This window comes from Macrotis lagotis, chromosome 6 (assembly GCF_037893015.1).
Source record: "Macrotis lagotis isolate mMagLag1 chromosome 6, bilby.v1.9.chrom.fasta, whole genome shotgun sequence".
NCBI classification, from domain to species: Eukaryota; Metazoa; Chordata; class Mammalia; order Peramelemorphia; family Peramelidae; genus Macrotis; species Macrotis lagotis.
This window is the reverse complement of record NC_133663.1, coordinates 54,349,296-54,361,354: the sequence shown is the minus strand read 5'-3', so window position 1 is coordinate 54,361,354 and position 12,059 is coordinate 54,349,296. Positions and strand designations below refer to the sequence as shown.

The 12,059-nt window shown below is 43.5% G+C and overlaps 1 protein-coding gene across 2 annotated transcripts in view; it reads right to left on the bottom strand.

Moving 5' to 3' along the window:
* GK5 (glycerol kinase 5) overlaps nucleotides 1-8,067 on the bottom strand; it is a 70,940-nt gene extending 62,873 nt beyond the window's left edge. Inside the window, exon 1 of one of the 2 annotated variants that reach the window (XM_074191161.1) lies at nucleotides 7,835-8,067. In XM_074191161.1, the coding sequence (XP_074047262.1) occupies nucleotides 7,835-7,990 (156 nt within the window). In that variant the 5' untranslated portion in view covers nucleotides 7,991-8,067. The remainder of the gene's footprint in view (nucleotides 1-7,834) is intronic. The other variant, XM_074191163.1, reaches the window with a different exon arrangement.
* Between the last annotated feature and the right edge of the window lie 3,992 nt (nucleotides 8,068-12,059).

Sequence of the window (12,059 nt, the reverse complement as noted above, 5' to 3'; positions counted from 1 at the left end):
GTATATTATATTCCAAGCCCTACGAGCTTCCAATGTAGCTGCTGCTAAGTCCTGAGTGATCCTGACTGCAGCTCCATGGTATTTGAACTGTGTCCTTCTGGCTGCTTGTAATATTTTCTCTTTGACTTTGGAGTTCTGGAATTTGGCTATAATATTCCTGGGGGTTGGTTTTTTGGGATCTCTTTCTCGGGGGGAATCGGTGGATTCTCTCCATTTCTATTTTGCCCTCTGCTTCTAGGATATCAGGGCAATTTTCCTGTAGTAATTCTTTGAAAATGATGTCAAGGCTCTTCTCCTAATCATGACTTTCAGGTATTCCAATAATTTTTAAATTATCTTTCCTAAGTCTGTTTTCCATATCAGTTGTTTTTTCAATGAGGTATTTCACATTGTCTTCTAATTTTTCTTTTTTTTTTTTTTTTTTTTTTGGTTTTGAAGCATTGATTCCTGATTTCTGGTAAATTCATCAATCTCCCTGAATTTTATTCTTTGTCTGAGAGTTTTCTTATCTCTTTTTCTATCTGGCCAATTTTGCTTTTTAAGGCATTCATCTCTTCAATAACTTTTTTGAACTGTTTTATCCATTTGACCTAAGCTGGTTTTTAGCATGCTATTTTCTTCAGCATTTTTTTTTGGATTTCCTTGATTAGGCTGCTGACTTTATTTTCATGTTTTTCCCGCACCTCTCTCCTTTCTTTCCCCAGTTTTTCTTCTAACTCCCTCATTTGATTTTCAAAGTCTTTTTTGAGCTCTGTCATAGCCTGAGCCCAATTTCTGTTTTTCTTGGAGTCTTTAGATGCAGGAGCTTATGCTTCCTCAACTTTAGACTGAGTATTTTGATCCTTCTTGGGCTCATATGCAAAATATTTCTCAATGGTGTTCCTCTTTGTTCTCTGCTTGCTCATTGGGACATTCCCACAAGGGTCTCAGTGTGTGAGGCTCTGTCCTCCCTCCTGGTCTGTGAATGACCATAAGCGCCCCCCTCTGCCATGGGGCTGATGTGGGGGCAGCCCTGCTGTTCTATGGGGGGGCCTAGACTGGGATCAGGATCTGAATGTGGTCAGAGCCCCAGAGTCCTGTTCCAGGGGCAGAGGACAGAGCTCTGCAGTCTCTCTTCACTCCCCTCCCTAGGTTCAATGGGCTCATGCCCTGGGGGCTCCTGCTTACCGGGGCTCCTACTTCTGTTTCCTGGATCTAGACTGCCCTGGCCAAGCTGCTGGCTGTGTGCCCTGAGGGCTGGGCTTCAAGTGCTCGCTTTGGCAGAGATCCCCAGCTGTTCCCCCAATTTGTGCCTGGTGCTTCCTGGGGTGTAGCTCAGGAAACTCCCCCGCTGCTGTGGCGGTCCACCCCTCTGGCGGGCCGCCCCTCCAACCCCGGGGAGCAGAGCCTTTCTGCTCTTTTCCAGGTTACCTTGAGTAGGAGCACTGCCTCATTGGGTCTGCTGTGGGTTCTGTCTCTCGAAAATTTAGTTAGAGTCCTTAGCTTATGAGTTTTATGAGAGAGCGCCTAAGACAAGATCTGTTCTTGTCGCCATCTGTCCAGGTAAACACACAATGAAAATAAATGGTAGGGCAATAGCTCCTGGCCTGGCAGTCAGAATGCTTGCTGATTGACTGTAGTAGGAATTGACTGAGGAAAATCTTGAGGCAATGGTAGGGTTTTGTTTTTTTGTTTTTTAGGTTTTTGCAAGGCAAATGGGGTTAAGTGGCTTGCCCAAGGCCACACAGCTAGGTAATTATTAAGTGTCTGAGACTGGATTTGAACCCAGGTACTCCTGACTCCAGGGCCGGTGCTTTATCCACTGTGCCACCTAGCCACCCCAAATGGTAGGATTTTTAATAGAAGTAAGAGAGGAGAGACTACATCCAGAACTCTACAAATAGCCAATAGTAATGGCCAGAGGCAGATGATGGAGCAGGAAGGAGGCCAGTGGGATAGGACTGCAGATTATGTAAAAGTGTTATGTGTAATAAATATGGAAAGGTGGACTGGGTCATGCTGTAAAGAGCTTTAAATGATGAATGGGAACTTGTCCTCGATCCTGGAGGCAATCCAGTGCCAAGTGGAACTGATCGATTAGAGGAATACCCCAGTAAGGTTCACAAAAAAGAAGCCCACAGTTCCAGAGCTGGGAGTTCCCTCTGAGGCCAATCAATACTATCTGCAACTGAAAAAAGGATCCCCTCTACATTAAAGTTGTAATAAATTTTTTTCACCTAGGGCAAAGACAGTTGGGGAAGGAAATGGGGGTGCAGTCCCATGGCCCAGCCTTTACTTCTGAGGGACACCAAAGGACCATGGAAGATGGAATGGGAGCTGTGACATAAACCATCAAACAAGGAACAAGGATAATGGTCCTCAAGAAAAGGTAGAGAAGTCTACTTCATATCAGTGTCCTTTCCTGGTTCTGCTTCAGTGATAATAAATTCTGTAATAACATACCTTATAACTTGTATATAACTTTACTTGCAAGGCCAATGTCACCCAATTTCATTTTCCACTCTTGCAATCAAATAAGCCTCTTCCAAGGACCGCCTTTCCCTTCCCCCTTCTCTGCCCTCAATGATAAATAGCCTAACTTCTTCAACCAATTCTCATAAAAATTAACTTGGGTCTCTTTATCACCTTATCCGGTTTCTCAATCTTTCCTATAATGTTCTGCCTAGAACAGCAATGATTTTCACTTGAGAAGATAAAACATCATGTTTCAGCTTTGATCTATTAACTATTTAAATAAACTTTGAGCTCATAATATACTTTCTGAAAAGTTGTTATTCAATTGGTTGATATTTAGTTCTTGTCCTTTGTTATCGAAGAAAACCAAAATGACATCACTATGTTTGAGACAAATTACAGTGTGTCTGACTGTGACTTATGAGCCCAGTATAAGCTTGGAATGCTCTACCACAGGTCAGGCACAAGTAGTCATGTGAACATCTGGGGTGCTTACTCTAAACCTACAGACAGACTTCATATTTCCTTTGAGCTGATCCCATTCTGCCTTCCTCAGAGTGCAGCACCCTCATGATGAGGGCACACCATGCTGGGTGGTCCTGTGCCCCATGTCTCCCATGCTGTACAATCAATTCTAAAGTTCTTCAAGGAGACCTTCAGGGTGTCTCACTATCAATTCTTCTCCACCCCCCCCACCCCTTGAGTTCTCCCTAAAATAGTTTTTTTTGGCAAGCCTACATTTGGCAATCTAACAACATGACCAGCCCATCGTAGTTGTGCTTTCTGTAGTCATGTTGGAATGCTTGGAAGTTTAGCTGAGAAAGTTGATATTTATTGAACACCAAATAGGTAGGTATGCCCTTTCCCATCAAAAAGTTAGGAAAAAACAAATCCTTCCTTACCCAAAGGCTTCAGGGAAATGTGTGGTCCAATTAGCATAAAAATAGCAGATTCAGTCACATCCTACTCTTCATGATCCCATTTTGGGTTTTCTTGACAAAGATACTGGAGTGGTTTGCCATTTCCTTCTTCAACATTTTACAGATAAGGAAACTGAAGCAAAAAGGGGTGACATGACTTGCCCAGGGTCACACAGCTAGTGAGTATCCAAGACTGGATTTTGAACTTAGAAAGATGAGCATTCCAGACCCTAACCACCTATTCCCTTTGCCTCTTACTGTACTGGAAAAATTGAGGTCACTAGACATTGGGGGGGGGGGGGGGGTCATTTTCTTTCCAATTCTCTTCATTTCAAAATCCCTTGACATCATCTCTTACTCTCCCATCTATCCTCCAGTCTGTGTTAATGAGTTGGTTCTTTTCCTTGCCAGGGCCAAAACTTCTATATATATATCAATCAATTAATCAATCGACATTTATTAAAATTCTTACTATGTGCTAGGCAAGTGCTAAGTGTTGGGGATACAAAAGAAAACAAAAGTCTTTGCCCTCCAGGAGCTCACAATCTTGGGGGGGGGGGAGAAAAAATACAAACAAGTTATATAGAGGCTAAATCAGAAATAATTAACAGGAGAAGTACTCTAATCAAGAGGGGGAAAATAGATGAATATTCAATCCCATCCCCTTTCCCCCCTTCCTGCTTCTCCAGAAGATTTCAAATATGCCCATGTATCTGCTATTCTTTAAAAAATCCACAGTAAAAAAAAAAAATCTACAGTAGATTCTACCACCTCTTCACTAACATCCTAAATCTCTCTTCCCTTTCTTAGCCAAACTCCTTGAAAAAGTGATCTAAAGATCCTTCCCTCTTCAAATTCTTTCAATCTGGACTTCCCTCAAATCATTCACCTAAAATTGTTCACTCCAAGGTCACCAAAAACCTCTTAGCTATCCAGGCTGATGGTCCTTTTCTCAGTCCTAATTCCTCTGTGGTATTCCATGGCATCATTCTCTCCTGATCCTCTTCTTGTCTAACCAAACCTCAGTCACCTTTGCTGGCTTATAATCCATATCAGATCTTCTCACCTGAGGTTCCATCCTGGGCCTTCTCTTCTCTTTTGATAAGCTCCTCAGCTCTCATGAGTTTAACCATCATCTCTATACAGGTGACTCTCAGATCAACATGTCTATCCCCAAAGTCTCCCTGACTTTCATTCCAAAATCCCCAAATGTCTTGTGGGTATTTCAACAAACTCAATCTACTGGAAACATCAAACTCAGTATATCTAAAACTAAACTAGTCGCCTTTACTCCTCCATGCTCCATTCTTCCAAACGTCTATATTTCTTCTGAAAGTAATTTATCATGCTTCTTGCTTTCAAAATCTCAGGCTTATTCTTAACTCTGTTCTCTCCCCTTCATCCAATACAATCAATCAGTTGCTAGATCTTGCCACTTCTATCTTAACAATTTTCAATATGATCCCTTCTCTGAACTCATCTTAGTCCCAGTCTTCATCTTAACTCTTCCCTCAATTGATGCCAACAGCCTTCTGTTTGGTTTCTCTGCCTCGTCTCTTGCTATTACAAAACACCATTCCATGGTTGCCAAAATTCTTTTCTTTAAGTCTGTTTTTTATCATGTGACTCCTCTACTCAACTACCTCCAGCAGATTTCTATTATTTCTAGCCTTAATCATTGAATGGGTGCTGCCTCAGTCACATGGAGAGATGTTAAAGAACTTGGTTTAAAAAGGTTAAGGTCTTCCACAGCATTTGGGGTTATGTCCAGTCATCCTGATTCATATCTGGTCACTGAATTCAGATGGCTTTGGAAGACAGTAAAGCTGGTGACTTTGCATAGCTTTCCCCACTCCCACTTAAATCCAATTTACTTGAATGTCATGGCATCACTTCCCTGATGCCATGGTCCTCATCTGTTTATCCCTGGGTGCCTTATACCGTATGGGGCCAGTCTCCCATTCCAGTTTCATGCTAGTTCATCTAACCAAACCAGTCCTTTCTCCATTCCTCACTCACTAGTCTCTTTTCCCTTCTCCAGACCAGACTCCAGAATCCTTCTTTACCTGACCTCAGGGGTTTTCTTTTAAGAAGAAGCACAGGTACCATCTCCTGCAAGAACCCTTTACAGATTTCCCCAATGGCTTGTGCCCTTCCTTGTACTGAATCACTGTGTATGTTTTTGTATGTATTTATTGAGCTTGTTTTGGGTGCTGTATGTATTTTTGGTAGTCCTTATTGTCTTCCCCATTAGCACACAAGCTCCTTTTGAATCAGGACACTTTGTGCTTGTATTCCTCTCCCCAGCCTAGGCACTTTTAATAAGAAAGATTTGCTGACTGATTGATACAAAGTAGTTAAAAGGTACTGAGGTTTCCTTTCAGATTTGAAGTTTAAGTATCTACCAGCTCACCAAGCAAGCTGAAGTGCCAGTTCGGGCTCCTAGATCTTCTCGTAAAGTTAAAGGCATGGAGTAAACTCAAAGAAATGTTGAAGGCAATGTTTCATTTACCTGGCCCCTGAGAGAACTACTCAAAGGCAGTTCCTGAGGGCCACATAACATCAACATAAGAGATGGAAAAGCACCAAGAGGAAAAAAAGGATAGAACACTTTGGTCAAGGGGCCATTGGTTTTGAGTTGCTTTCCCAAATGTGGCCACCGGGTTGGCTCCATTCTCATCTAATATGAACAATAAAATGCGCAGCCCTTGGGCTGGGGGAGAGGCCCAGAACGTATAACTCTGTTTACAACTTAATTGTCCTTTCCTCTCCCCTCTTACAGGGATCAAACTGGAAATGGAACCTTAACATTCAATGGCCAACTTGTTCTTCCATAAGGAAGGGGGGGGGGAGCAGAGGACTCCAATGACCAAACTGCTCAGTTAACTAATTCAGGAGAATTTATACCGAAATGTAATCATTACAAGGTAATTTTCAATGACTAATCCATGAATCAACTTTATTTGGTCTTGTTAAATAAATTGCTTTTTTCCTTCCCCATTACTTAAACAGTTACTCAACTACTTAATATTAGAAGCAGTAAACACCCTTTCAATACTATGGCACTTATTACCAAGATAATATTTACTATAAACTAATTCTGAAGCTAAATTTAGCTGAGACACTTGAGTAGTTAAAAAAAAACATTTTTTTGCAAAGGAATCAATAAAACTTGTACTGCAGGGGGCAGCTATGCGGCACAGTGGATAGAACACTGGCCCTGGAGTCAGGAAGACTTGAATTCAAATCCAACCTCAGTCACTTAATTGCCTTGGGCAGGTCACTTAACCCCATCACCTTGTTAAAAACAAACAAATCTTGTACTACAAAATATTCATAATGGAAAAAGTTATGATAATGAACAACTATGATGGACATTTGGTTGAGTCTTTAAAATCCAAGTGATCTCTATGAACAAGGAGATCTAAATTAAACATATATGCCTCTAGGGAGGCAGGTCAAGGCTCAGAAGTCTAATTTAACTTAGAAATTGGTACCGCGGCTTTTTGTCACATGAAAAGAAATAAACAAGCATCTATTTAAATTCTTAAAAGTATTTAATTGCATCAAGAAATAATGAAATATTTAAAAAAACACCAAAGCAGTCTTAGTAATAACAGTAAACACATGGCAAGCTATTTCTAAAATAGTTGTTTACTTACTCCACTCAATTATACAAAGCAAAGACTGTCAGAAAAGCTGGAAAGCTACAAGTTAAATATTCAAGGAGACTCTTTACGGGCCCCCAAAAGACACAAGGCTGTCAAGCTGTGGAAACTGGTGCTCAAGGAATTCACATTATAATGCCAAAAAACCATCGGATCAGAGGTGTCTGCTTGAGAATGAAAGGGGCAATGAAAAGGGACGGCAATGCTTTAAAAATGGTAATAGAACAGAAACGGGATCAAAATCTGAAAAGATAACAGAGTGGACTGACTTTGATGGGTGCAGCTCCTCTGGGGGACCTGCCCACATGCAGAGGAAGGGAAACAAAACAAAAATCTGAATGGGCACTTTTTACGTTTTTCTCATGGCTTTCTTCCTTTTTCCTTAATCCTAAACCGTAAACACCTTAAATACAAATGTGCACCTACAAAATTCACCTGACTATCTGCCACTGAGGGCAGCGGGTGGAAGGAACTTATTTCACTTATAAACACGCACATGCATGTGGATGAATGTTGAAAAACTCTCATGACACGTCACTGGAAAAATAAACTGTCAATTGAAAAACATCTGAAAGCAACGTGGAGAGAAGCCGGGCGAAGCTGGGGTGAGCGAGACCCGGCCCGTGCCCCGTCCTGAGCGGGCAGAGCGGGGCCCTGCAGCCGGCGCCCGCGCCCGGGCTGGGCACGTCGGGCTGGCTCCCGGACCCACCCGCCCCGGCGTCCCCGCGGGGAAGGGCGCCCGCCCGCTCCGCCCGCTCCGCCCGCTCCGCCCGCCCGCGGGGCCCCGGTCACCTTCTGGCGGCTGGAGCCGCGGATCCGAAAGGCCCGGTCATAGACGTGGCAGCGGATCACGCTGCTGCCCACGTCCAGCCCCAGCACGCAGCCCGGCCCGGGCGGCTCCCCCGGCTCGGCCTCGGGCCCGGCGGCGGCGGGAGATGGCACAGACATCGCGGCCGCGGCGCCCGGAGGCTCGGAAGCCAACCGCTCCCCAACGGCCGCCGCAGAGCCACCGCCGCCGCCGCCACGCCGGCCGGCCCCAGCCGAGCTCCGCGGGCGGCCGGGGCGGGGCCCGCCCCGCCTGGGCGTGACGTCACGGCCCCGGCCAATGAGGGCGCGGGAGCGGCGCGGGGCCCCGCCTCCACGAGGCCCGCCCCCGGCCCGCCCGCGGCGCCGAGGCCGCGCTTCCGCCCGAGGAAGCCCCCGGGCCGTGGCCACGTGATCTCGCTGGAGCCCGCCGGCGCCCCCTGCAGGCCGGAGCAGCCGCGCTCTGCCGCCGGGCGCCTTGCCCGCTGTTCCGCCCCGGCGCAGGCGCGGCCGCTGTCCAAGCGTCCGGCCCGCACCGCGGGGCGGGCCGTGATTGGCGCTCGCGCCGGCCGCGTGAATTACGCATGCGTACGTTCGCCGCCCCCCAGAGCCGGGCGGCCGCGCGCTTACGAGCGCCCCGCCAAAGCCTCAGTTTAAAAATAATTTTATCTTCCCAATTACAAGGGGGCTTTCAACAATCATTTTTGGTACGGTTGTGAGTCCCACGTTTATTTATGTGAGCCCCCTCCCCTCCCCTACACAGAGTAATCTAATCTAATCTAATATACATTATATAAATTACCTAATTATATATAAAATCTAAATGTACATATAATTAGATGTATAAATATCTAATACATATAAATTATATCTAATATAGCTAAATAGACATTTACGTATAATTAGATGTCATTTATAGATTAGATATTTATATACTTATATATATATAATTAGATATACATAAATATCTAATCTATAAATGACATCTAATTATATATCTAACCATATATATATATATATATATAAAATATATAAATTAAAAAACCCACTACAACGGCCCCTCCCTGCAGGAGGCATAGAAGGCGGCTCAGGCTATGAAGTCACCACCTTACTGGAGATTGATTATTATTGCTAGAATTTGGGATAACTAAAAATCTCAATGTAACCTGGATCAGAGTATGAGTTACCACGAGCATTTGCAGGGCGCTTCAGCTGCCCAATCTACCCACCCGGCCCTCACCCGGGGGCCATGGCTCGGCCTCCCAGACCAGGGCGCCGAGGCCTCCCTCAGCCTCCCACCCCGGGGGGGGGGGTTCCCTTCCTCTGATTGGTCGGCTCAGCGCCCCCTCCCCCCGTTGGGCACCTTCAGCTTGCGTAGACTGTTTTTCTCTCATTCGAAGGGAAACCCCTTGAAGGCGGGCATGGTCCTGGTGCTTCTAGAGCCAAGTATTTATGATCGTGCCCAGGCCTCTCCCAGCCAGGGTCAGATGCCTGTTGGCCCATTTAAAAATGTTCCTGTTTTCCATGAGACCAGTTTCATTATGCTCTCCACAGCCTTCTGTTCTTTCTTTTATCTATTTTTGCTTAAAGTTTTACTTTTTTTAAAATAATTGTTGTATATAGAAGCAAGTTCTCCTTTGATTCACAATAATTTCTCTATCCAAGTTTATATTCCTCATGCTTAGAATTTTTTTAAAAACTACTTTCAGTTCCCAAAGAAAATATTTCCATTCCACCTCATACTAAAAAAAATGATTGCACATGGAAGTGAAAATTTACCATGTACAAGTTGCTATTCCCTCCAAATATGCAAGAGATACCATAAAAATTTCTTCCTCCCCCCCTTTTTTTCCTTCCCTCTCCCTCCTGGTCCCAGACATGATACCCTTAGACACAAATATTTACAAATACATGTAAAATCATTCTATACATACTTCTATTTACCAGCTCTTTTTCAGGATGCAGATACTATTGTTATAAATGGCCCATAATAATAAAAATTTTTGTTAACATTCTGCAGGAATGGGCAATTTCCCCAGTGTAATTAAAGTCCCTTAGGACAATGTCCAACCTTATATACAATTTGCAAGGGTTTCTCCTCCCCTCCAAGCCAGCCCTTGGTCTCAATGGTCAGGGGTACAATCTAATCATGGCCCACCCCCAGACCCCTTCTCAACGTGATCCCCCGCCCTGTTCCTGAGCCCCACCAGTCAGGTCATGGCCCTCATTAGGCAAGCACAATTGTCTAAATTCAGGGCCCAGGTCAAGCCAGACTAGTAGGAGCAGGTCTGGTATCCTTAGGTCAGGATTAATTCCTTCATCTCCCCTTTTGTCTTACTCCACCTTTTAGCCTTTCAGTTTAACCAATAACCCAGAACTCTAGCCTTTGTTCTCCTCTTATATCCTGTGGAAACCAAACATCTTATAATTTCCCACAGCATCTTTCTTCATATGTCCTTTTTCTTTGTGTATTTATTATAGTCAAAAATTATTTAATTACTCAAAGTAGTTTTTTTTTTTTCTTTTAGGTTTTTGCAAGGCAACCAGGGTTAAGTGGCTTGCCCAAGGCCACACAGCTATGTAATTATTAAGTGTCTGAGACTGGATTTGAACCCAGGTACTCCTGACTCCAAGGCCGGTGTTTTATCCACTGCACCACCTAGCAACCCCCTCAAAGCAGTTCTTAAAACAATCGTGCTGTTGCCATTTCCAACATGCTCTTGGTTGCTCATTTAGATCTTCAGCCAGACCTTTCTAAGATACTTGAGTTCTTCATTCCTTAAAGCAGTTCTATTCTATCACAACCTGTTCAGTCGTTTCCCAATTGATGGGGATCTCTGAAATTTTCAGTTTTTTGCCACCACAAAGAGAAGTGTTATAAATTCCATTCACAAAGTTGTAATTACTGTTTGGAAATTTCCTGCCACTTATTTTTACTCCCTATTTTTTTCTCTCTTTTTTAATATTATTCTTGCTCCCTTATTTTCCTCACCCAACCCTTCTACCCACCTCTCCAAATGCCACCCCCATTTCCTCCTCCCACAGTCCCATCTCAATTCATACCCTCTCCAAAAAATCTCTAATTGCTCCCCCAATTTTCTCACTTCTCTTCATCCTCAGAAGACTTCTAAACCCAGATGTATACATATCATTTCCTCTTCAACTCAAATGAGACTAACATTTCAATATTTCCAGCTCTCTCTAGCCCACTTGACTCCTTTGTATTCTTCCTTTCATGCCCCATTTTTATCACAAAATTGTTCCCTTTTACCTTTTCCTACCCATTTTGTTTCTTAGAATCATTCCATCATGCACAACTCAACCCCAACCTTTCTTTCAAATTACCTTAGGAATGATAGCTTAAGAATATAGATAACATTTTCATATATATATATATATATATATATATATATATATATATCTGTATGTATAAGAAGTAGAGGCATCTAGATGGTGCAGTGGATAGAACACCACTCTGAAGTCAGGAGGACCTGAGTTCAAATTTGACCTCAGACACTTGTCACATACTAGCTGTGTGACCTTGGGCAAGTCACTTCACCCTGATTGCCTTGCATCCAGGGCCATCTCCAGTCGTCCTGATTTATACCTGACCACTGGACCCAGATGGCTTTGAAGGAGAAAGTGAGGCTGGTCAAGTTGGCCAAGCCCCTCCTCACTCACAGGTGCATGTCATAGATCACCTCCCTGATGCTGTGGTCATCTTCTAGAACAAAGGATAAACATCAAATGGAAGTGAACAATTGACTTTAATGAGTGCCTTATAATTAGTCTTTAGTTTTCCTTATATTTCTTCTGGATGTTTTCCATTAAATTTTCCATTAAGTTCTAGTCTATTTGTTACAAATATCTAAAAGTTTTCTGGTTTGTAAATTAGCCATTTGTTTGATTAAGGAGTTTTAGTTTCTATTCACTCCTACAAAATGACACGTTTGCACCAACAAAACAAAACAAAACATAAAGTGATTATAAAAAAGGTAGAAATAAATCAGTTTTACAGCAAAAGTAACCAATAAGTTCCAGTATAATAAAAAGAAGAGCAAAGCCTACATAAAGATAGATATTAAAAGAAAACATCAACAATCAGGGGAGCAACAACATCTGAATCCACAGTGGCTGGGGAGATCCAAATCACAGCCTTTCAGAGTCAGGATTGGGAAAATGTCCCAAGCAAAGCATCCTTTTCCATGGGCAA